The sequence below is a fragment of the Arvicanthis niloticus genome, chromosome 15 (assembly GCF_011762505.2).
Source record: "Arvicanthis niloticus isolate mArvNil1 chromosome 15, mArvNil1.pat.X, whole genome shotgun sequence".
Taxonomy (NCBI): domain Eukaryota; kingdom Metazoa; phylum Chordata; class Mammalia; order Rodentia; family Muridae; genus Arvicanthis; species Arvicanthis niloticus.
In genome coordinates, this window is record NC_047672.1 from 1828370 (window position 1) to 1852914 (window position 24545).

Here is a 24545-nt window from a genome sequence, read left to right on the forward strand (position 1 = left end):
AGCTAAATTCTAAAAATATAAATTATGTTCATCACCTTATAACATCTAATAATAGTAGCCTATTATTTATTTCTTCATATTTTCTTAATACCATTAGTCTTAAATTTTAGTTGGTTTTTATTTAATCTTGTATTAGAAACTATTATTCAGGTAATATTGTAAACTACTATAATATGCAGTATGTAATAACAAAACCATTCATTAAAAGTATTAAGGAACTGAGAGCACTACGCTTTAGCTGTACACAAGAAAGGAGAAGTCAAGTCTGGATTAGTGACACATTAGCACTACAAACAACCATGCATGCACCTCAAGCTGCCCCAGCTGAGACCACGACTACGAAAGACTACTACTTCTAGTCAGAGCCATCCACTGCTCAGTTCTTACCCAAAGGGAAGGGTGAGCTCCCAACCTGGAAAGTGCATAAATCAAGACCTACAAGACCCAAACCAAATAAAATGGATGATTACCACAGAAGTGGGAAGAAAGAGAAAACACACAAAAAGAGAAAGTGCAGCAAGACCTTTAAGGCAACATGCCTTAAATCTGATGCAGTTAGAAAGTTGACAGAAATGAGCCAACTTGCTATGTCCCCTCCTCAAGCCAGACACTCAAGGAAGGTCAACACTGGCTTCTTTGACACAATCCAAATAAAATAAAAAATAGAATAGAATAGAATAGAAGAATAGAATAGACGAAGCAAAACACCAAACCCATTTCTGTCACTAGAAAAAATAAACATGTTCCACATCCATACACCTCTCAAATCACAGAACAGAAAAATCAGGCAAACAGTATTCGTGTATACCTGAATGATCAACTGATTTTGCAAGATCATCTGAGATTATTCCAAGAATGTCATCATCTGTGTTTAAGACTTCAGAAATATCAGCTAATGGGTCATCAGCAGTACCTAAATATAGTAAGTATATGAAAATTAAGTATTTTCCTAGACACAAAATTCTAAAATGTCCTAAGTATCTAGAGTACAGCAGCAGCTGAGGCACGTGGCAGTGATAAAAATTAAAACCATAATGATTTGAGAGAATTAAAAGCAAAGAATCTTATATTTTGATTAATAAAACATTAAAAATTCAGAATTTGTTTTCAAGACTGATGTATTCTGACAAAATGAAATAAAAATGAAAACTTTTAAGTAATAAAAATAAAATCAAAATCTTATAAAAAGCAACACATTACTTAAGTGGCACAACTAAGAATGGTATCTAGAAAAAAAACAGGACAATTTAAAGACATGAAAAACAGTACTTTGAAATTTCTAATAAAGCACAAGCCAGGGTCATCACTAATACTAATTCTTTTCCTGTTTGTCTGAATACAAGTTCATAAAAGACTGTTTTAATACCAAAGAACTGTGCCTGTTGTCCAAGCCACTGGAACAAGACGGGACTGTCAACAAATGACCTGGCCTCACAAGGCTCGCTTTCTCACAAATAACACTGAAGTAAGGAATAAAACAGGTCCTAAGGGACCTATTTGAAAAATAAGCAGAAAAAAACATTTCCAGAAATGATTGGCCACAAATAGATTTTGTTACATTCAGATTTTTTAGTTTTTATTTAATTTTTGTTAACATGGAAAATTATGATTTTCACTGTAACATTTTCCTATGTGTATTATGTTTTGCACACATTAAAAATGTATTATGTGCTCACGTCACTGCCTTACCAGCTGGTACTTTCTATCCTCATCTTTTCCCTTATGCTCTCCATGTACATGCTTCTTACAGACACAATTGTATGAGTAATATTCAATCTAGCTCCACAAGAGAAAGCACAATGTATTTGTTGCCTAACCATGTACCCACCTGCCCTACTTTTAGATGCCTTTCTTGCCCTACATAAACCCCACCTACTTTCCTGTCATATACATGCATGCATTGTCTAAATGCAAATTCTGAACTGAGGAAAAAGTAGTGTCATTTGTTTTTCACTCTCTGAGTTATTTTACTTAGTCTGATTTCCAGTTTCATTTATTCTCCGATTATATGTGAATGCATGCCTGCATGCTTTATGTTTTCTTTATACAGTCAGCATCTGTTGGTGGACACCAGCCTACTTCCATGTCTTTGGTATTATGAGGTTACATTAACCTCAAGTCTTTCTGTGGTAAGTTGACTTTACTTCTTTCCAGTACATACTGAGTAGTGGCAAAGTTAGATTTCTGCACAAGCCTCCATGATGATTTCCATAGTGGCTGGAATAGTTTTTATTCCTGCCAACAGTCTCTAGTTCCACTTCTACTGTATCCTTGTCAGCGAGCGCTGCTGTTTTCTCAAACACAATCATTCTGTCTAGAAACAGGCAGAATCTTACCATACATTAATCTGCATTTCTGGTCCTACTTCTCATTTTTTGAAACAGGGTCTCACTAGGTAGCTTTTGCTGTCCTGGAACTCCTTTATAAAGCAGTCTGCCCTTGAACTCATAGAGGTCTGCTTGCCTCTACCCCCCCAGTGCTGGGTTAAATAGTTGTGCCAATATATTCAGCTAATTTGCATTTTATAGATGGATAAGGATGTTGAACATTATTTCATGTATTTATTGATCACTGGTATTTCTTAGTTTGGAAACTGTCTAAGTCATTTTTCTGTTGATTGACTAACAGGTTTTTTTTTTGTGGGGAGTGGGTTAGTATTTAGGGTTTAGTTCTTCATGGAGTCTAAATGTTACTTCCATCAGATATACATGACAAAGATTTTCTCTAACTCTGTAGACTATTACGAAATTCTACTGTGCCTTTCCTATTCTGTGAAGATCCATTTTTATTTCATGCAATATTATTTGTCATATATGGATTTTCCATGTTATTAGTGTCATTTTTTTAAAAACTTCCTTGTTTATGCCTCTATAAGTATTTTCCTAGTAGCAGACCATTTCAAGTCATATAGTAAGTTGCTTGATCCACTTTTAATTGGTTTTTCTACAGTGGGAGATGGAAATTGAATTGTATTTTCAACACTCAAATAGGCAGATTTCCCAGCATTACTTGTTGAAGAAGTTTTCTTCCACATATGTTTTTGGTCAATTGTCAAAATCAGATAACTGTAACAGAATGGCTTGATGTCTGGATCCTGTATTCCATTCCACTGTTATATGTGACTGTGTTTTGTTCCAGGATCTTAGTTCTGTTGCTCTGGCTCCACAGTATACTATGGATTTGGTACTGTGGTATGCTAGGTAGCTCCATGTCAGCATTGTTGTGTCTGCTACGTTGACTATGCTGCTGCTTTCCTGCTTTCAGCTTGATTTCTCTCCTATTATCGGAAGAACTGCCCTGAAACTTCATTCTACAGACTTTTGGGAATTAAGGGCATTCGCACAATATCAATTCTGTTCATCTATGCACATGAGATATCTTTTCTTTTACTGGTATCCTCTCCAGTGTCACTGTAAAGGTCCTTTATCTCCCTTACTAAGCTGATACCTGTGTATTTTTGTTTTAATTTAATTTAATATGTTTTAATTTATTGTGAACAGGACTAGTTTCCTAATTTATTTCTCAGCAAATGAGTTATTAGTAAATAGAAAAGCTAATGATTTCTGTGTGTAGATTTTGTTTTCTGCTTCTTTGCTTAAAGTATTTTAAGTGTTTTCTGATAAAATCTTTTATTTATTTTATTTATTAGATTAACCACGAATAACAGTTTCTTTTTCCTATTTCTAATTGTTTTTGTTTATTTTTGTTTCTCTACTTAATATTTCAAGCATTATATTGAATAAAAAGTAGAGAAAGCATTAACTCTTACCTGCTACTGACTTCAGAGGGAATGCTTTCAGTTTACTAAATCTAGTATGTTGACTAGAGTTTTCCTATTAAAACCTTGTAATGTTGACGTTTGTTAAATGTTTAGTATCTTCATGATTAAGAAATCATACAGAGATGTTGAACTTTGCTTTCTATGGTATGTTTAAGTAGTCAGTGTTCTCTATTGATTTGAGAGGTGGTGGTGCACACCTTTAACCCCAAAACTTGGGAGGCAGAAGCAGGAGAATCTCTTTGAGTTTGAGGGCAGCCTGGTCTACAAACTGAGTTCCAGGATAGCCAGGACTACATAGAGAAACCCTCTCTTGAAAAACTAACACCACCACAAAAAAAACAAAAACAAAAACAAAAACAAAAACAAACCCCCACTTTTATCATCGCTAATTTGGTTACCTTGGATCTTCTCCATCTCTTTTTAAATTAATTTGGTTAAAAGTTTGTTAGTGCTCTTTTTTTATTTTTTAATATTTTATTTACATTTCAGACGCCATCCCCTTTCCCCATTTCCCCTTCCTAGAAAAACCTATCCCATGCCCCCTTTTCCTTTTTGCTTTTATACATTTTTTTGTTAGTGCTCTTTTTAAAAAAATTATATTTAGCATACGGGAAGCGGGGAACATGGACATGTCTCAGTCTGTGTGAGAAGGTCAGAGGGAAGTTTGCAGAAATGTCTTCTCTTCACTAACTATAAGGCTCTTAGGAATCAAAGTTATCAGCTTAGCAACAAGCAGGGATAAGAGAATCTCTGGAGTTGGAGGCCAGCCCAGTGTACACCAGGGCTACATATTGACATTCTGTTTCAAAACAAAATAAGATCATCTACATTTAGAGTTACTATTGAGAGGAGTTTGCTAATTCATGTAATTGTGCCAACTGTTTTCCTGACTGGTCCCATTGCTGGTTCTTATTTCTTATTTCTCCATTATTTAAATACCTTAACAAAACAAAAAATAAAGACCTAAATAAAACAAGACACTGAAGGAACATGGAAATCAGCTATAAAGGTTATAGGTACAGAGGACTTGCTGACAGAGAAGGGCATGAAGGAATGAAGGTAGCAAATACTGCAAGCCTGGGCAGTTCTGAAGAATGTGGTGAAGATTAGGCTGTGAAGGGAAGCATAGGGATACTGAAAGACAAGCAAAGCAGCTGGGAGGAAAAGGTGTGTGTGGACCACTAGAAGTCTGTAGAGCATGTGCAGTGTGGACGAGAGGTAATACAAGTCACCACTGTATGGTAGAAAAGAGGAAGTGGTTGAAGTTGACTTTGGGGTCAAACCTATAGATACATGTAAAATGTAAAAAGTGAAAAGAGGATTATTCTAAGGTCGTTTAAAACAGTGGAACTCTTAGTAAGGCTATCACTCTTAATTACTTTAGCTATTAGCTAAGACATTTAATGTTAAGCTTTCAATTCTAATTTAACTAAAGGCAAAATATTTTTTTAATGGCATAAAAATAACACTTTAGGAGCTAGATTGATGGTTCAGTGATTAAGAGCATTTTGTTTTTCACTTGCAAGGGACCCAGGTGCAGTGCCTAGTACCCACATGGCAGCTAACAACCAACTATTAATATTAACTCCAGTTCCAGAAGATCCAATGGCTTCTTCTGGCCTCTGTAGGTAGTACATACATGTGGTGAATAAAACATACAAGCAGGCAAAATGTCTACACAAATAAAAGTAAATAAATCTTTAAAATATCTACACACACACACACACACACACACACACACATATACACACATACTCACATCCACACATACATTAATACATGTATATATACACACACTTCATGGGGCTAAAATATGATTAAGAGCACTTGGCTCTTGCACTGGACTGAAGCTTGCTAAGTGGGCGAGGTGACTGCCAACCAGCCCTGGGGGTTTGGGGTGGAGTGTCTTCCTATCTCCACCTTTCCATGCTAGGATTACAAGCATCTATAACCATGCCAAATTCTTTGACATTGGTTCTAGAATCAAACTCAGGGCCTTTAGCTTATAGGGCAAGTAATTACTGAATAAGCTCTTTTGTTTGTTTTAAAGTAATGAAATTCTACTATATAAAATTATATCATAAATTTTTAAAAGACTAGGTTTTTAAAAGTCTATCCCTGGGACCAGAGAGATGGCTCAGCAGGTAAAAGCACTGCTCTTCAAAGGGACTAGGTTCAATCCCTAGCATCCATGTGGCAGCTCACATGCATTTCAGGCTGAGAGATTTGTGCCCTCTTCTGGCCTCCATAGGCATCACAGTCCACAGGGGTACATTCAGGCAAAACATCCAAATTCATAAAATAAAATTTTTTTTTTAAAGAAAAGTGCATCCTTGCCTGATGGCTGAATAGGCTATGTGAAATGAAATATTCAAAACGGCATTAAACTTTCCATATAAAGGCAAAAAGTAGCTTAACTGAAAAGAAAATACATTTATATTTTGAAATGACTGCTATTCTCATCTTCTAAGTTCTGCTTTACTGAAAACCATCACCTCTTAAGAAGTTTTGTGGAAAAAACACTTGCATCAAAATCTGTCCCATCTCCTTACCAGAAGTTATCCTCACAAAATTTAAGTGCAAGCAACTTCAATTTAACTCAGGTCATGTGTCATAATATCTATAAAATATACTTTAAAATACACAGTTATTATAGAATGCTAAAAACATATGAAGAACTAGTGAGTATTTAAAACAACATAAAATATTTTTGTTTGAACCTGGTAAGACTAAACAAAAACACTGTATCTATCCATCCTTCTTTGTTAATGATGTAGAACTGTTGTTTATATGCCTATGAGAAGGTAAGACTGCCTACACATATTTCAAGGAAGTCAAATAAAAAGTAGAAGTTTAGACAGGTTGTCCTATGGTATCTAGAACAGCCCTAGAGGCACAAAGCTCTTTGGGTACTCAAGTCCATGAAATCAGCACTTGTATTTCTAGATGTAAAAGTTACAGCACAAGAAAGTCAAGCTGTATTTCATGACTAAACAATACTGGGTAAAAAAAAAAAAAAGCTTTAACCTAATACCTAAAGTCATTATTCAATACTACTTCTACTAAAGATTTCTTTTTCTAAAAGAGTATATAAAATTAAAGATTAAAAAATGGCAAAATAAAATGTGCCACAACAAGATCACACTATAATTGATAAATGTCTAGGAAAAAAGACAAACACTGTACTCATAACCCTTACAAATCCAACAAAGCTCTTAGAACTTCTTGATATAAATACTTAAAGATATGTGTTTCCTCTCCTTCCCTCACTTTATTTCTTTCTTAATGAGGCATGGATCTCATGCTACACAGACTGCCTCTGAACCCTTGAACATGATTCTCCTGATTCCATTTCTCAAAATGAGTATAGGCACATGGCACCTCATCCAGTTTATGAGGTTCTGGGGAGCAAGCCCAATGCTTCATGCATGATAGTCAAAGATTCTACTAATTGAACTGCATCTTCAGCCTCCTTTGTGACTATTTTTTTAAAAACACTGTACATGCAAATGTGTGTGGGTAGTATTCTGTGTGCATGTGTAGAGTGGAGCACAACCTCAGGTGAGTTCCCCAATTAAGCTAGAATGGCTGCACAGCAACACACAGGGAGCCTCCTGCTTCTACTTCCTCAGTACTAGGATTACAAGTAAACACCACATCTGGCATTTTCATATGGGTTTTCAGGATCAAACACAGGTCCTACAACTGCAACACAAGTGCTATTCCTACAGACCCATCCCCCAGCTTTCTCTCCTCTGACTTCTAATAGTCGCCACACTTTCTACATTTACATGGTGGTTCTCAACCAGTAAGAATAATTGGAGATATACATTTATGTAATTAGGGTTTTTGGAGACAAAGTCTCACTGTATAGCTCTGACTATCCTAGGACTTACTACATAGACCAGGCTGGCCTTGAACTCACAGAGATCTGCCTGCCTCTGTCTCTCAAGTCCTGGTATTAAAGACATGCACCATTATGGCCAGCTAGAAGACATATTTGATAGTCATGACCTCATGCAGTCAGAGGTGATGATAAATATAGTGCAAGGGACTGGAGTCCCTTTTATAACAATGAACTAACTGGCACAAAGTGTTAGTAAGAGAAACTGTATGTAGATATATCACTTCACCTACAAACAATTCCTGACTGTGGGCATTGCAGTTTTTGACACATTAGAACTTTTTTAGGGGTTTGTAACTGATACTGTCCTGAATAAAATATAAACTCTCACAACTACTGATTTTGGTGACCATTACACAAATAGGTTAATTTGACGAGTCATTTGAGAAGTCTTATAGAATTTTCCACTTTAAAAAAAAAACAACTATATTTACTGAATATAAATTATATTTTAATAAAATTGATTTTAATAATGCATGAGGTTAAACAGAAGTATTTATTTGAGTGTTATAATAACTAGAAAGTAATGGCATGTGGCATAAAGAAAATACCTGTGAATTAATCTACATACCCTGAGTTCCAGGTTTTGCTGAAGCAGAAGATGAACTCAGTAGCGGATCTGAGGAAGGATCCAAGAAACCTGTTTTATATGAAAGCTGAGCTGCGTCTTCTGATAGATTATCTACACTCAGCTTGTTTTGTCTGCTGGTATCTAGAAGATCTTTTCCAAAAAATGCTTCCTAGACAAAGATGAGCACATAAGAAAATTATTAGTTCTGAATTCTATAAAGCTAACATTATCCTGTCATGATTTTGACAACAAAAGGTTTGCATTTAACAATATAAAACTGAATATAGAAATACACAAAGATCCTGTCAATTCTGCATACATTGTATTAAATTAAATCTGTTAGATTTCTCACAAAATTAAACAAATAAAAACACAATTGTGTTGAATATTTCTAGAAACTGCAAAATAATTCTATACTGAATTGGAGACTAACCTATAATAAAATTTTAAAACTCATGCACAGCGTTACTGCCTCTTTAATTCATATCACAGGCATAAGGCACAGTTTCATGATTGTTACCAGTAGTTGTGGATTACCTACTAAGGATACCACAAGATTCTAATCCACTACTTTAGGATCTGCACACCTCTAGTGTCTGCAGTAATCTCATGCTGAAGCATATAGCCACATCAGAGGGCTTATACTATGAATCTGAGAAACTTCAGACCATGCATGAACATTTGTAAGCTATGAAAGGCAGCTGCTTTTAGTTCATCTACACTAGACAAGGCCAGTGCTTCCAAGGTGAGTTCTCAGAACTCCTCAGAACAGAAAAAACGAAAGGAGGACCTCAAGACTCCCCTTAATTTGCTTCAACCCAGAAACCCTGAATTAGGATATTTTCTGTTCTGTGGACTTTCTAGATAAAGGACTCCAGAGAGTTTGCTGGAGCCAGTAACATTTATCATTTACCTGGCACACACACACATAAATAGAAGGTTCACAGGTACTTTTTTTCCCCATAATACTTTAAGTAAAAATGGCACCAATATCCATATCAGGTAGATGGATAGATATTCACCCTACAAAAGGAAATGGGGAAGTAGTTTGCTGTTCATTACAGCATTAGAGGTTGAAGCTGGAAGTTGAAACTCAGGCCTCACATATGCTAGGTAAAACATCTATCTCTGAGGTATATCCACAGACCAAAATGCAGATTTTTAGAAGCATTTATATGAGAACTAGTGAGATAACTCAGCAACCAAGCATAAAAACCTCAATTCAATTCCTGGGAATTACACAGTGTAATGAGAGAATTGACTTCTGCCTCCACATGTGTGATGGGGATACACAAGTGTGTGGGCACTCATGGACTTGTACAAGCACACATTCACACAATAAACAAGTTCCACATGTGTGCTGGAGATACACAAGTGTGTGGGCACTGGTGGACTTGTACAACCATACATTCACACAATAAACAGGTTCCACATGTGTGCTGGAGATACACAAGTGCATGGGCACTGGTGGACTTGTACAACCATGCATTCATACAATAAACAAGTATTTAAAGTCATGTGAACCCATATTATCAAAGAAAGGTTCTAAAGAAGGTTGAAAGGTAGGTCCAACAAAATGTGCAAATGAAGACTTCTGTAAGAATAAAATAAATTATACAAAATTTCTGTGGTAGGAAAAAAAAACACATAGAAAATGTTTGTGGCTGGTTTTATGTCAGCTTGACACAAGCTACAGTCATTTTGGAAGAAAGAACCTCAATTGAGAAAATAACCCCACCTCCACCAAACTGGTCTGTAGACAAGCCAGTGGTGTCTTTCCTTGACTGACTGATATGAGAGAGCCCAGAACACTGAGAGCAGGGCCACACAGTGGCATTCCCAGTATTCCTGGGTGCTATAAAAAGGCAGGTTGAACAAGCCATGGAATACAAGTCAGTAAATAGCACCCCTTTACTCTTCTGTTTTGGACATAGGCTCCTGTACTGACTTCCTTGATCAATGGAGTATGACCTGAGAGTTTTCAGCTGAAATGAACCCTTTCCTCCCCAACTTGTTTCTGATTATGGTGTTTTATTACAGCAACAAAAATCGTAATTAGGACCCCATTAGTGATCATAATTTTAGAAAGGGCATTGGAGGGCTGAAAAGTGGACTCAGTAGTGAAAGTGCTCACTGCATTAGTGTGAAGAACTGAAAAAGAATCTGTAGAATCCATGAAATGCACACATCAGCAATCCCAGTGTTCCTATGGCAAGATGGAAGGCAGAGATGGGAGAAACCCCATGTGCTCATAAGCCAGCTAGTAAGTTACACACAGTAAAGCAGCAGACAAGAACCATCTCAAACAAGATGCAAGGTAAGGACCAATATCTGAAATGATCTTCTGACCTCTCTCTATTCTAATGCCATGGTCATACATGCACAAGCACACACGTGCACATGTACACGCATACAGATACACACCACACACACACACACACACACACACACACACACACACACTGGACTGACCTGGCAGAGATCTTATATCTTATTAAAAATTTTTCAGATTTTTAAAATGAACAAGCTATTTCACTATGAAAATAGTATTTGAAAATCTACAAGGCTACAATCTATAATAATGAAGAATGCTGAAGACTAAATCATATTTGATATTTGGATATCAATCGCTGCCATAGTCTCTTAAGTATAAACTTCAATAACCTGAGACCACCATCAACAATATTTTTAATGACTCGTGATGACTTTCTTGATATTTATCTATAATACTCAGATAAATTTGTTAAGTTCTCGTGCCTTATAGTTTATATTAAAGGGAAGCTTCATGTGGTTTTCAACTAGTGACTTCAAGAATGAACCACAACCACAAGAGTACAGACCTGGGCTAGGAGCGCTTACAGACACACGACTGTACACAGATGATGCGTATGTGGAGCTAAGAGACAACCTGTGAAAGTCCATTTACTCCTTCCCCACTGTGGTTCCAGGAACCAAACCCAAGTCATCAGAATTAAAAACAAGAGCTTTTACCTGCTAAGCCATCTCACCAGATTAAGATTCAATATTTTTAGAAGTTCCTTTAAAACCAGACATGTTGGCTCTTGACTGTAATTCTAACACTACAGAGATAGAGATAAGAAGAGAAGCAATTCAAGATCATCCTTGGCTATATACATCAATCAATTTGAGGTCCATCTAGCCTACATTAAAACTATCTTTATTAAATAAACAAAATACAAAAATTAAACAAACAACATACACACACACACAATGAAAAACAAAAGAAACACATAAACAAAACTGCAGAGAAGGAAAGCATGACCAAGATAGAGTATATTTACATGCTCTTTTGCAAACAACTGGCTTCCAAATTCTGACAGCAAGCTAAAGGAGTTTCCTAAATATGAATTACAAGTAACAAAAAGATCCACTGAAGGAGCAGACCATCTTCCCAGTAAATCCCAAAAAAAGAATATCAAAAAAAGAGGTAAGGGTGCCAAGTGTGCCTTCTATCCTGGTTATTAAAAATTAAGAAATCTAGTTCATTGATATGCCACCTGTTTATATTAGAAAGCTAACACAGGACTGGAAATGGAGAGATGGACCAGTGGCTAAGAGCACTTGTGGCTAAGAGTCCCAGCAACAATATGGGGGCTCACTACTGTACAGAACTCAGTTCCAGGGAATCCAATGCCCTCTTCTGCCCTCTTCTGTGGGCAGCAGCAATGATAATGGTATACAGACATAGTTAGAGATAGGCAAAACACCCATAGACACGAAATAAAAAAGATTAGCATTTTTCTTTATCTTGTTAAAAACATACAATTAAGCTCTTTTTATTATTGTTGTTGTTAATTTGATAGGAGACTTTAAAATACAGGTTTAGGAGTTAGGGATGTACTTTAGTGTATGTCCTGATGCATGAAACTTAGGGATCCAAGACTAGCAAGGTTTCAAGAGACTCAACCTGTATGAATGAATGAATGAGAGAGAGAGAAAGAGAGAGAGAGAGAGAGTTAGTTAGAGTTTTATAGTAGAGGATTACTTTATCCATTAAAAAAAACAGATTAGAGGAATATATATATTATTTATACGACCAACTGAATTTAAGAAAAAAAAAAAAAAGAGCCAGGTATACTGGTGCATGTCTTTTAATCTTGTCACTCAGAGGACAGAGGCAGACAGATCTCTGTGAATTCACATGGCCAGCCTAACCTAAATAGCAAGCTCCAAGTGAGCCAGAAATTCACAGTGAGACCCTGGAGAAAGAGAACTCAGAGGGAGAGAAGAGGGCAGGAAAAAAACACAGAAGCACATAAAGACAATCCAAAAATGAAGAGCATTTTCTTTCCTGAGGAGATGACTCTGGGTAAAATGCTTGTTACTGCATAAGAATTTAAGTTTGCTAGGCACCAAGTTAAAGCAAGAGAAGGGTCTACAACTCAGGGCTGAGTGGATATAGGAGAGTGAGCAGATATAGGTAGATTCCTGAGGCTCATGGCAAGCCAGAGAGGCCAAAACAGTGAGTGACCTCAATGGTGTGTGATGAGACTCTATAGCAAAGAGGGAGATGGTGTTTTGTGAGATGACACAGCAGGTAAAGCATTCACTGGATAAGCCTGAAAACCAGCTTCCACAGTGGAAGAAGAGAACTAAATCCTAAAAGCTATTTTCTGACATCAATGCTTACACCGTAGTAGACACCCACATACACAATAATAATCATTAAAAGAATGAAAAGTAGTTATTAAAGGGACAGATCAGATATGTTAATTTCTAAACACATATGCACAGGCTTCCTTGCTTACTTATCTCTAACACTGAACTAAAGGCTAATCTCTATGACTAGTATACAGCCAGTAAAATGCTAGTAGTCTAGGGACTGAGAAGACAGCTCAGTAGCTAAAGTGCTTGCTGTATAAACATGAAGATCTAAGTTCAACTCTTAGAATCCATGTTAACAATTCGGGTGGCCAATGCTTGTAAATCTAGTGCTGAGATTACACCATGGCCTTACTGGCCAACTATCCCAGCACAATCAATGAATCCTAATCACAGTGTAAAAAAAAATAAAGGAGGACATGTTTGGAACAACCCTGCTATTGATCTTTGACCTCTACTCAGTGACTGTGTGTTCAAATCTGCACTTCTACACACATACACAAAATGAATGTCAGTAACTTAATTACTAAAGAAGAAAACTAAGCAAGTTACCTGGTAATTAAAAATGCATTTTAAAAGGCAAAAGATTTATAAGATCTGAAGATTCTTTGGTTTTCTTTGGCTTAATTCTCTCATTAAAAGTTTCTAGATGTGGTAAGCAATTATAAAAGTGATGATTTTTGGCTGCTGAAAAGTTTTTCAATTAAATTAATGGCAATATATTCTATTGATAAATGGAAATATCAATAGGTGCTGGTTTGGGCATGTGTACATATATGGTTGGTTTTATGTAAGTAAGTAGTATTTCCCATTCTGAAAGTATCTTTTTTATGGCCAACAGCACACTTACGTTTTACTGTATGAACATGAAGATCTAAGTTCAACCCTTAGAATCCATGTTTAGAATAGTAAGAAAACATAATATAAGAAAGATAGAGATAATAAACTTTATAAAGCCGGAACAGAGCTCAGGAAAACATCACGACTTGTGCTTACAAGGCTCTGGCACTGACCCCTAGGACACGCATATACATACATCCTTTCACGAGAAAAAAAATCAAAGCACACAAAAAACAAAACAAATATTCATTCTTTGATGGAGCCTGGTAAATGTCATTGATGGGAACCAGTGAAAAATTACAGAGAATGAGTTGAATGTTAACAAAAACAAGCATTAAAAAAATACCCAACACATTTCCTGAATTTGCAAACCACATAATAAAATATAAAGCAAAATATTACTTGTAAATAAGCAGGGAAGATTTCTTCAAGCTTATTTTTCCTTTTTCGGTATCTCTTCTTTATTTTCTCAGTGCTCTCAGCAACAGAAACAGGCTCATCAACTAGAGTATCTGGTAACTGCTCCCTCCAGCCTGAAATAGAAACCAGCATGCATAGTGATGTGTAAACGTATTAGCTTTTATATCATACAAGATCTTAAAGCACATTTCTAAATTTTAAACATCTTGAAAATTCTGTTTCTTACCTATTTAGTATTAGTACAATTCCTATTCTTTTTGGGGGTATGGCGGGTGGGGTGGTGAAGAGTCTCATTAGGTAGCCCAAACTGACCTGGAACTCATTCATAGACCTGGCTGGCCTTGAACTCACAGAGATCTACTTGCCTCTGTCTTTCAAGTAGTGGGATTAAAAATGTATGCCACCAGGCCTGGCTCTAATTGTTTCTAAATAAATAGCATTTCCGTGCAAAGTAAAAACATGACTTGTTAAACAGTACATTTACAAATTTCATAGGAAGAAAATACCAGATATTCAGAACTATGAGAAAATAGCTACTCATGAATTCCTAAAGAAAATTCAATGGGTATAGAGAGCACTTTTTTGCAGCTAAAACCAGTTTGTTAAAGAAGTAAAACCACACCAACTTGATAGATCCACTCCCCCAAGGCAAACAGTAAGCAGTTATCACTTCATGTGTGATGGTTTGTATATGCTTGGCCCAGAGAGTGGCACTGTTGGGAAGTGTGGCCTGGTGGGTGTAGGCTTTAATACCCTCATCCTATCTGCCTGGGAGTCAGTCTTCCACTAGCCACCTTCAGATGAAGATATAGAACTCTCAGCTCCTCCTGCATATTCCTGCCTGGATGCTGCCATGTTCCCACCTTGATGATAATGGACTGAACCTCTGAATCCGTAACCCAGCCCTAATTAAATGCTGTCCTTTGTAAGAATTGTCTTGGTCACGGTGTCTGTTCACAGCAGTAAAAACCTAACCAGGAAATCATGAAATCTGTTTTTTAGCTTTTCTACCAATCATCAAACACCTCTCCTGAGAACTCAAAAAAAAAAAAAAAAAAAAAAAAAAAAAAAGAACATGGCTGAGAGTTTGTTGCAATAAAACAAAAACACCCCTGAATCTGTATAACACAGGAAGGTGAAACTGCTTTAAGATCAAGGATTTTAGCTTAAGTAGCTCTAGGAAGATAGGACCTCAGCCTGAAAGGAACAGGTGCAAACTTCTGAAAGAAAACACCTTCAATTAAGTTCTTAGAATTTCTAAACAACCCTATGCACACACCTCACCAAACATGATGGACTCATACCTGTAAAATCGTGAGCGGAAACGAATCTTTACTTCATTAAAGGGGAAAAAAAACTAAACAGAAAATGAGCCTTCTCCATAAAAGGACTTTCTAGGGGAGAAAGAATTAAATAAGCAAATAGTGTGTGCTGCCCACTTAACTGACGATTAAATACTAAAGCAGACACAGAGAATGGCAAAGGTTTCAAAAAATGTATGTTCCAAATCAATTACATGAAGAAATAAAAGATAACTGAAAGCAGAAAGTCTAATATGAATATAAAATAATTAAACATCAAAAAGGTAACAGAAAAAAAAAACAGTGTTTAAAATAAAAAACTCAACAAATAAATTTGCTTTAGTTTTACTAGTCATAAATGAAAATACTGAAAAAAACAAGTCTAAAACATTTTCTAAATAATTGAAAACAGAGAAATTCTTTAATTATGTATTCTTAAACCCATATTAGGTCAAATCAAAAATAATTCTTCCTAAATGTAAAAAAGAAATTTCTGAGTTCACTAAGGTTTCAAAAAAACGAGACTAACTTTCAAAAGAAGGATGTTTTGAAGGCATGCTGTGTTGTACATGCTAGACATCTTTTTCGTTTTGGTTTTTAAAGACAGGCTTCTTCTACACAGCTGTGGCTGTCCTGAAACAACACCAAGCTAGCCTTGAACTCAGAGATCTGCGGGCTTCTGCCTCCTGAGAACAGGAATTAAAGTCCCATGCCACCACTGCCTGGCCAGTAAAGCACTCTAACTCATACAAAAGTCTTAGCTTTCTTAAGCAATGTAACAAAATGTACCAATGCATTTATAAAGCATAATCCTTAAGATTTGTGGGGCAATTAAATAGCCTGTAAGTTTAATTGTATATTAGGTCACTAAGGCAGGTAAAGACAGGCCTTTGCTAAAGTGGGCAGAGAGTATCTGATACAACTGAGTGAGTTAATTCTTTTACTCTTCTAATTTAGCACAGGAAGCATTTAACAGAAGGAGTGGTAAGGCCTTCAAATGTCAAAGCAAACGTGGGGAGTATAAACCATCATAGAACGTGAGCTTAGCACTGAAGCAATGAAGGGAAAGGGCGGGGGATAAGGTGTGTGTGCCATAGGTGTAGCATTGGGGAGGCTGAGGCAGGAGTATATAAGTTTAGGGTAGCCATGGCCCATGTAGGGAAATGGCCACTAGCCTCACTATAAGACCAGACCCTATCTCTCCCTCCCTCTCCCCAGACCCCTCCCAACAAACCCAAAACAAAACAAACAAACAAAAAACTCAAAAGAACATATTCTATTAGATTGAAACCACAGTACTGCATGTAGTAGTATCATTTTAGTGACTGCTTATTCCAACAGAATATCAATCCCAAGGAGTTAAAACAAAACAAACAAAAATGAATAAAATAAAATCAGCACATACTATCATCTCTACTAGGCAACTGCTCGGAAACAGAGCCTGAAGAATCTTTTCTGACCACAGATCTTTTGGCTTTTCCTTGTCCTGTTCGACTTCTTTGACGTACCATAAATCCACCAATACCTATATAAAACAGAAAGTGTACAAAGTAATAAATAATTCTAGAATTCCATAGTGCAAAGAATGACTTTGTTTTTAACAATGAGGTTTTTTCAAAATTCAGTTGTATGCTTAATGTAAATTAATAATCTCTTTTCTTGCATGTATATGAGTATATCATATGCAGGCCTGAGTCTATGTGTAGAGGCATACATGTGTGTGTGTATTCATATGCATGTATGTGTGTGTGTAGGCCAGAAACTGACCTTGGATCCTATCCTTGATCTCTGTCTACCTTATACATCGCAGCAAAGAATTTCTCTTTAACCCACAAGATTCAAATTAATACCATGAATAATTAAGTTCCTCTAAAAATTTTCAGATCACTTTTATTTATGTGAATGTGTGTGCTTATCTGAATTTGTATGAGTTAGGTCAGTAACCCTTGTCTCTGACTCTTGAATAAATGGATTATAGTATATGGTGGTCACCTAGTTTTTACATGGGTGGTGAGGACCCAAACTCTGCTCAGTCTTATGCTTCCATGGCAAGCGCTTTACCTACTGAGCAATCCCTACAGCCTTGAATCTCATTTTTGTACAAAGTAGAGGAGTTTGAAAGTAAAAATAAATGTCAAAGTCATTGTTATCACTTACATCAAACATGAACAACTTGCCAGTACACAGAAAGAACTACTTGGATTTCCTGTTCTAGACAAGATCAAAATAAATACTAAATAAAAAATAGACCTTGAATATTAAAGAACTAATACATCTGTTTCCCCTTCGATAATTGTTAAGTTACACTTCCTGAGAACAGCACAGGAGACCAGCATGCATGATGAGGATGAAAACTGAACTAAAATACACTAACCCTCATTGATCAATGTGACTTCAGTGGTACTGCCTAGCTTTCCCATGTGACAAAGGCCAGAAGTCACATGACACATGAAGATCTGTAGACAGGAACACAAAACTACTAACTCAGCTCAGACAAGTCATTTTACTCCTCAGTACTGCAATTCATTTATTGGTCAAATAGGTATAATATATAGCACTTACCATATCATAAGTATAAGCAAAATGAAATTGGTAAAATGCTTAGCAATTTTAACAGTGCATGGCACTAAATCCCATAAGCTTTTGTCACGATCTACTTGTCCAGTAAAGTGTTTTATAATGCCCCCCAAATAAAAGGATGGTATTCTACGAGATATGTGCTCTACCTAAAAGATAAGTATACTTGGAAACATAATAATTAAAAGGATAAGAAATCAGGAGCTATGACAGATGTGCTCCATCCATAAGGAAGGTGTCACTGAAAGTCCGGAAGAATACAAATAGAAATTTCTGACAGCGAGTGCATCAATCTACAGCTTAATGACTATAAACGACATTAATAAACGGGCTACAACTTCTGATGAGAAATTTCAATACCTTTTTTAAAACAATGAAAAATCAAAACAGCTTTGTTTTTCTACCCATGAAATATACTGGAAAAGAAAGATTTAGGGGTAGAGAGATAGGTTAGTGGTTAAAAACCTTACTATTCTTGCAGAAAACTTGGGTTTGGTTCCCAGCACCTACATGGCATCTCATAATTCTTTCTAACTCCAGTTTTAGAATCTCTGGACCCTTAGTGTCCCTGGACTCCCATACACATATGGTGCACATAACTCACATAAGCTCACACACATAAATAAAAATAAACTTAAAAAATGAGAAGAATTTAATGGTATCAACTGCAGTACAAATTCAATAAGGCAGAAGAACCTTGTTTTGTTTACCTTTGAGCTTACATAATTACTGAAATAAAAACATAAAACTATTTGAAAATGAATGCTTAAAAGAAAATTGATAACGAGCAGTATTTATGTTCAACTTTTAAAGTGACTGATGAAGTAAATACATGAATTGCATTAAAAGCCAAACATAAATAAAAACCAACTAATAACAGGTTTAATAAATGGTCAACATTTGGGATAATGATTTATTGTCGAGTAGTTACATTTTCAATGTGAAGGATCCACTAGTTCCATGTAAGATGCTAAACATAGTCCCAATTATAAGTCGTCATTATTGTTGTTGCAATTATTATTATTGGTAAATTGGCCAAGTTTTGTTATACTGAAATATCTACCTCAGGGCGTAGAGAGATCGCTCAACAACTAAGAACACTGGTTGCTATTGTGAAGGACCCTTACAATTCCCAGCACCCACATGGTGGCTCACAACTGTTTTTAACTCCATTTCCAGGATGTCTGACACCTTCTTATGGCCTCTGTGGACACTAAACATTCATATGATGCATTTTCACACATGCAAGCAAAACACCAATACACATTTCAGTGGGAGGGAGGAAAAAAGAGAGACGGAGACAGAGACAGAGACAGAGAGACACAGAGAGGGACTAGTTGGTACACTCTACCTGGTCTGTATGGTTTTCTTTTTCTCTTTTTTATGCCACCTGTTCCTTCAACTCCCTTAGTTTCATCATCTCCAGCTTCCCGTTCAGGACTAGATTCAGATTTTCCATCACAATCCATAAGTTCTCCTTCTAGAAAATGTAAATATACAGATGAAATTGTGTATTCTATCAAATATAGAAAACTACAAAACAAAGCAAAGCAAAGCAAAGCAAACAAAAGAAACAAGCAAAGCAAAACATCACCAAGCCATTCTAACCATCTGCACCTACAGTGGCTAAGAAGTAAAGAGAAGATGGTAGGTGCCCAAGGATGGGGTGGAAATCATCCTGCATGTGTTGTGTTCCCAGGGAGTGTGACATAATGACTTTAAAAAAAGGAAACAGCCCAGTGGTAGTGACCCATGCCTTTAATCCCAGGCACGGGCAGTCAAATCTCTGAGTTCAAAGCCAGCCTGGTATACAGAACTAGTTCCTGGGCTGCCAGGGATACACAGACAAATCCAGTAAGGTGGAGGAAAACAAAGAGAAAACAATCACTTAGATTTGTTTTGTTTTTAAAGTAATCTTTGTGTTTAATATCAAGAACTAGGATCCAAGATTTATCTAGTTTGTCATACAATATGCATTTAGTTGGAAAATGATTATGGCTTTATTTCTGAGTCAAATGAAAATAATCACTCCAAAATAAACACACCAAATATAATCATCTTAGAAATAATTTGTGTTATATTTAATGTTGCTATTAAAATTCTTTGTTACTTCACAATTTCAGATAGAAAAACCTATTCTATTCAGATCACGAAAATGTTTATAAATCATCAGGTTACAAAGTTTAGAGGAGGGCTTATGCTGACAAATCAGCAAATTGAAGTGAATTGCTCTGAATGACCTTATTCATAAGCTTTACAAACATAATGCTCTTAGAGATTTCAATCACAAAAGTAGTTCCGTATGAGAAAACATGCACACACAAGTCTAAGAACATCACTCAGAGAGGAAGTATCCCAAGAAAATTAAAGAGTATTACCTCGACTATCATCCATTTCACCATCTCTTGAATGTTCTGACTGAATGTCTGGAGGGGTCTGAAGGACAGCCACACTATTCTGATTTATAATCTTCAATTTCAGTTTTGGTTTTGTGCGTTTTCTCCTGGGAGCTGTGACGGTGAGGCTCTGTAGCTGACTCATCCCTGACTCAGTCAGACACACACCATCCTGGGTGTAGGTCTTAGGTGGGTCTAAGATTACAAACCCAAGGACATACATTGTAGCTTTCATTTTAAACTGACTGATATATTGACTAATATTCCAAAATCTACATGGCAAGAAGACACAATTACACATCTATTCAGCAATTATCTACAAAATGAACAAACTGAAGATGTTCAATAACATTGAAAAACACTGATAACTTTTTAGGACTAGAGGCAGATGTGTGTTAACAAAGAAATGGGCAAGGGTTTACTGAAAGTATCTCGGCTTCCATAAATTATGTCCACTTTTAGGAAGAAGACCCTAGAGATACAGGTACTGCTGCAGCCACTCAAATAATAAGCTTTCTCCTAGTGAAAACTAAAATATAAGAAAAAGAAATGAATATACTTCAGAAGCCCATCTGAAAAACCAGTATCAATCTGACCACTAACAAGGAGTGGCAGACACTGTAAAAACCTGCCCACTTAAGTACAATGATATACATGTACTCAAACCCACAATACACTGGTTTTGTATGCTAGTTTAAAATATTAGTAAGATCATAAATTCTGCAGACTCAACCTTTAACGTGAAAACTTGTTTATTAAAACAATTTCAATATAATCCAAATGTTTTTATATCAGAAATATTGTCAAATACTGGTTAAAGGATAAATACCATAAAAATGTCATGTCATCATTCTAAGCTATCAGAGAAAAATTTGTAAAATATTAATACTAAATGAGTGCTTACTTAAACAGGCTTTCTTTTTCTTCTTACTGACAACTAAGCACACACAATTCCCAGCTGAGTGAAGGCAAGCATGATGTTAACAATTAATCTAAAGAGCTATTATTTCAATATTTTCTGAAATTTATAGGAATACTATTTCATCAAAATGGAATATGAACGTTTTATACATTAATTCTCAAAACATCAGACAAATCACTTAATTTCATTTAATCATCAAGTCAGTTAAGAAGTATATGCATTTTCAAAAAGAAAGCCATTTCCAGATTTACCTAGCTCTTTTACTTTTGTGACGATCTGTGCCACAAGAGAAGAGTCACAGCAGTCTGAGGAAGGCACTGAACAGAAAAAGAACCAATCAGGCAAAGTTTGAGAAAAAAAGACTTATACAGGTTTAAAATTTCAGTGACTGTACACATATCATTCTACAAATGTGTCAATACTAGAGGATGTTAATTCTTAATGGGGGGAGGGGGGGCTTATATATGCCAATCAAATACTATACCCATGTGCTACATCACAACTCTAAAAACAGCTTTTAGGTTTTCAAAGGCATTGTCTCATAAATTAATTTTCAACTGCTTTTTGAGATAAGGTCTCACTATTTAGGTGAGCCTGGCCTGCTATTCACCATGTAATACAGACTAGCTCAGCTGTACTATCCTGCTGCCTCAGCCTCCCCAAGCACTGAGATTACTGGTGCCCACTATTATGCTCAGCTTTCAAAACAAGAAGCATAGAGCAGAAAACAAGCAGAGACTAAATTGGGGATTCCTGAATACCCAAGAATAACCCAAGAGGTTAAACCTTGAGAGCAAAATTATATTTTACATCTAATTTGCATTTGCCTCACTTTTCATTATACAACCATTTTAATAGAGTTTGGATAGGAAGGATATTATAGTACAAAACAACTTCTATTTCACAATCAAGGAGACAAAGGGCAGCATAACTCATAGTTTATGTTACTATCTTACCATTAGACACAGGCATATAGGGTCTGCACATGCTACAATCAAAACCAATATCTGCTACATTTTCCACTTCCTCCTCGGTATTTAAATTTTGACAAACTGCATGCATCCACCTAAAAAAAGACATTTACACATTTAAAAGACGTGAGTATTCTAGAAACTAAACTCTTTTTTTAAACAGGAGTTGACAGTCCTCAAGCCTCAAGTTCCGAATCTCAAATGTCCCGCTTCTCGCCTAACTATGACTACCAACCCATAAGATCTTTCCTTGTTCTGAGAAGTCAAGAAAAAGAAATGAGAATAAACTCTAAGGAAAAAGCATATGCACGTTGTTAGATGTACAATATCTAATAGTGATCAAATGCTGAAAGACAAAGATAGCAATAAAGCTAGTTAGGTCAGGCAAGAATACAGAAGAGTAAACAGAATGTATGTATGTAAGGGTGCCGCCCACTGCATCTAATAAGGAACAGAGATACCGTGTGCCAAGTAAAGAGGATCTCACTTTAGAGTAGTTTAGAGTACTACAAAAACAACACAACGTATTTACAAATAATCCTGCACCACCAATGAATTAAAGCTAAGACTGCACATATAGTGCTAAATGCTAACATTACTGATAAAAACAAAGGAAGCAGTCTGTATTGTGAAGGTGCACATACTAGTTAGGAAGATCAAGATCTGGAGGTTTAGTGGGAAAATGGTGAGGAAAAATAAGAGTATAGAAAAGATTTAGAAATTCTCCACAAGAAAATGCATATATACAAACACTAATTTTGCATCTAATTTCCAGAGACTGATAAACCAGCAAAAGGCCCCCAACTGAAAAACTGAAGTGTCTAAAATTGGAAAATTTAAAATAGTAATGTAGCCTGGAAGCTTCTAATAGACTAAAAATCTAGAAAGCAATGTTTTGTTCCCTAAATTTATGATCAAGGAAAGTAATTTTCTATGTTCCTTTACTACATTTAAGGAGAAAAATGCTTTAAAGATAGCAAAGGAGGTAAAGAGGCCCAGTACCTATCGCACTGTCTACACTGTAGAATGAGGTCCTCTTCTCTGTAGTTCCGACAGCAGACTGGGCAGGAGGACAGGCTGGCACAAGGAGCACACTGTGTGTAATTATTCTGCCATTCACATCTCAGGCCTGCAGATGTTGCTCCACAGTGTCTGCACCAAACACACCTGAAATCCAAAGCCCCCGCAAATGTATCATGTTTATTTCATATTAAAGTGTAAAACTTCAGATTCTACAAGTGCACAGAATGAGAGCAGAAGTTCAGAACTTGAAAGACTGACAAAGTCACATGAATCCTAGGGTACCATTTGCATTTCCAGCCTCCTTTGGGAACTGTCTGCAATGGAGGGTCTAGGCAGTAGGTATGATAGCTTATGTCACAGTCATCACACAGCAAGAGTCTTCCGGGGTCAGTTGCCTTCCCACAGGCCTCACACACAGTGCACTCAAGACATCTCCAACCTTTGCTAAGAACCACTTTAGTGATCTGTAAAAAGAAAATAAAATCCATGCGATTGCTTTATGTATTTAACTTAGAAATCATTTTTGTTTAACAAGGACACTACGTGCATTTCCACTGTGCTTACATACACATGTACAGAACAGGAGCAGGTAAACATTACTATGCCCAAATACTAGGAGCCCAACTGATCAACACAACCATTGAAAGGAGTTCATATTTTAACACCACTTGAGTCACCATAACTGCTTAATACTTTGGATTTATTTCCGTTATTTTTACACATATGATGACTGGAATTTACAGTTGATTAAGCTGTCCTACCGCTATTGAAAAGATTTGAAACTACATCAACAAAATCTCTATACATGATGTTTCTATGAATGGGATTAAATGCTTCTGAAATTTATGGTTATAATATGACTTATCTACCTAATAAGATCCCAAATTGTTCCTTTGAAATCAACTGCTTCCCTACCAAAGAGAGGGAAAATTACCACAACAAAATACTAAGTTCTCATTTTGTGGAACTTCAGTTCATGAGGCTGGCATTTACATAGCTCACCTTTACTCATTTATTTCTGTCTCAAAGATCTGAACTAGCAGGATTTTTGATAATCTCTACATTCCTAATATAATCCTCAAAGAAGTTACACCATAAAAAATTAATATACTGAAATAAATTTTTTCTTTTTTTGTTTTATTTAGTTTTTGCTTTTCAGGACAGGTAGCTAGAAAAGCATGTATTTAAACTTTACCTGACAGTAATTAGCTAATAA

The 24545-nt window shown here is 36.1% G+C and overlaps 1 protein-coding gene across 15 annotated transcripts in view; it reads right to left on the bottom strand.

Moving 5' to 3' along the window:
• Positions 1-24545, bottom strand: part of Kmt2c (lysine methyltransferase 2C) — a 212319-nt gene that overhangs the window by 58493 nt on the left and 129281 nt on the right. For 11 of the 15 annotated variants that reach the window (XM_076913271.1, XM_076913259.1, XM_076913260.1 and 8 more), the window contains 11 exons: positions 23612-23793; positions 23309-23473; positions 22292-22401; positions 21587-21652; positions 20396-20608; positions 19369-19497; positions 16846-16965; positions 14122-14252; positions 8257-8425; positions 809-913; positions 388-435 (listed from right to left, as the gene is read on the bottom strand). In XM_076913271.1, the coding sequence (XP_076769386.1) occupies positions 388-435; positions 809-913; positions 8257-8425; positions 14122-14252; positions 16846-16965; positions 19369-19497; positions 20396-20608; positions 21587-21652; positions 22292-22401; positions 23309-23473; positions 23612-23793 (1438 nt within the window). The remainder of the gene's footprint in view (positions 1-387; positions 436-808; positions 914-8256; positions 8426-14121; positions 14253-16845; positions 16966-19368; positions 19498-20395; positions 20609-21586; positions 21653-22291; positions 22402-23308; positions 23474-23611; positions 23794-24545) is intronic. The other 4 variants (XM_076913265.1, XM_076913264.1, XM_034518865.2 and 1 more) reach the window with 2 other exon arrangements.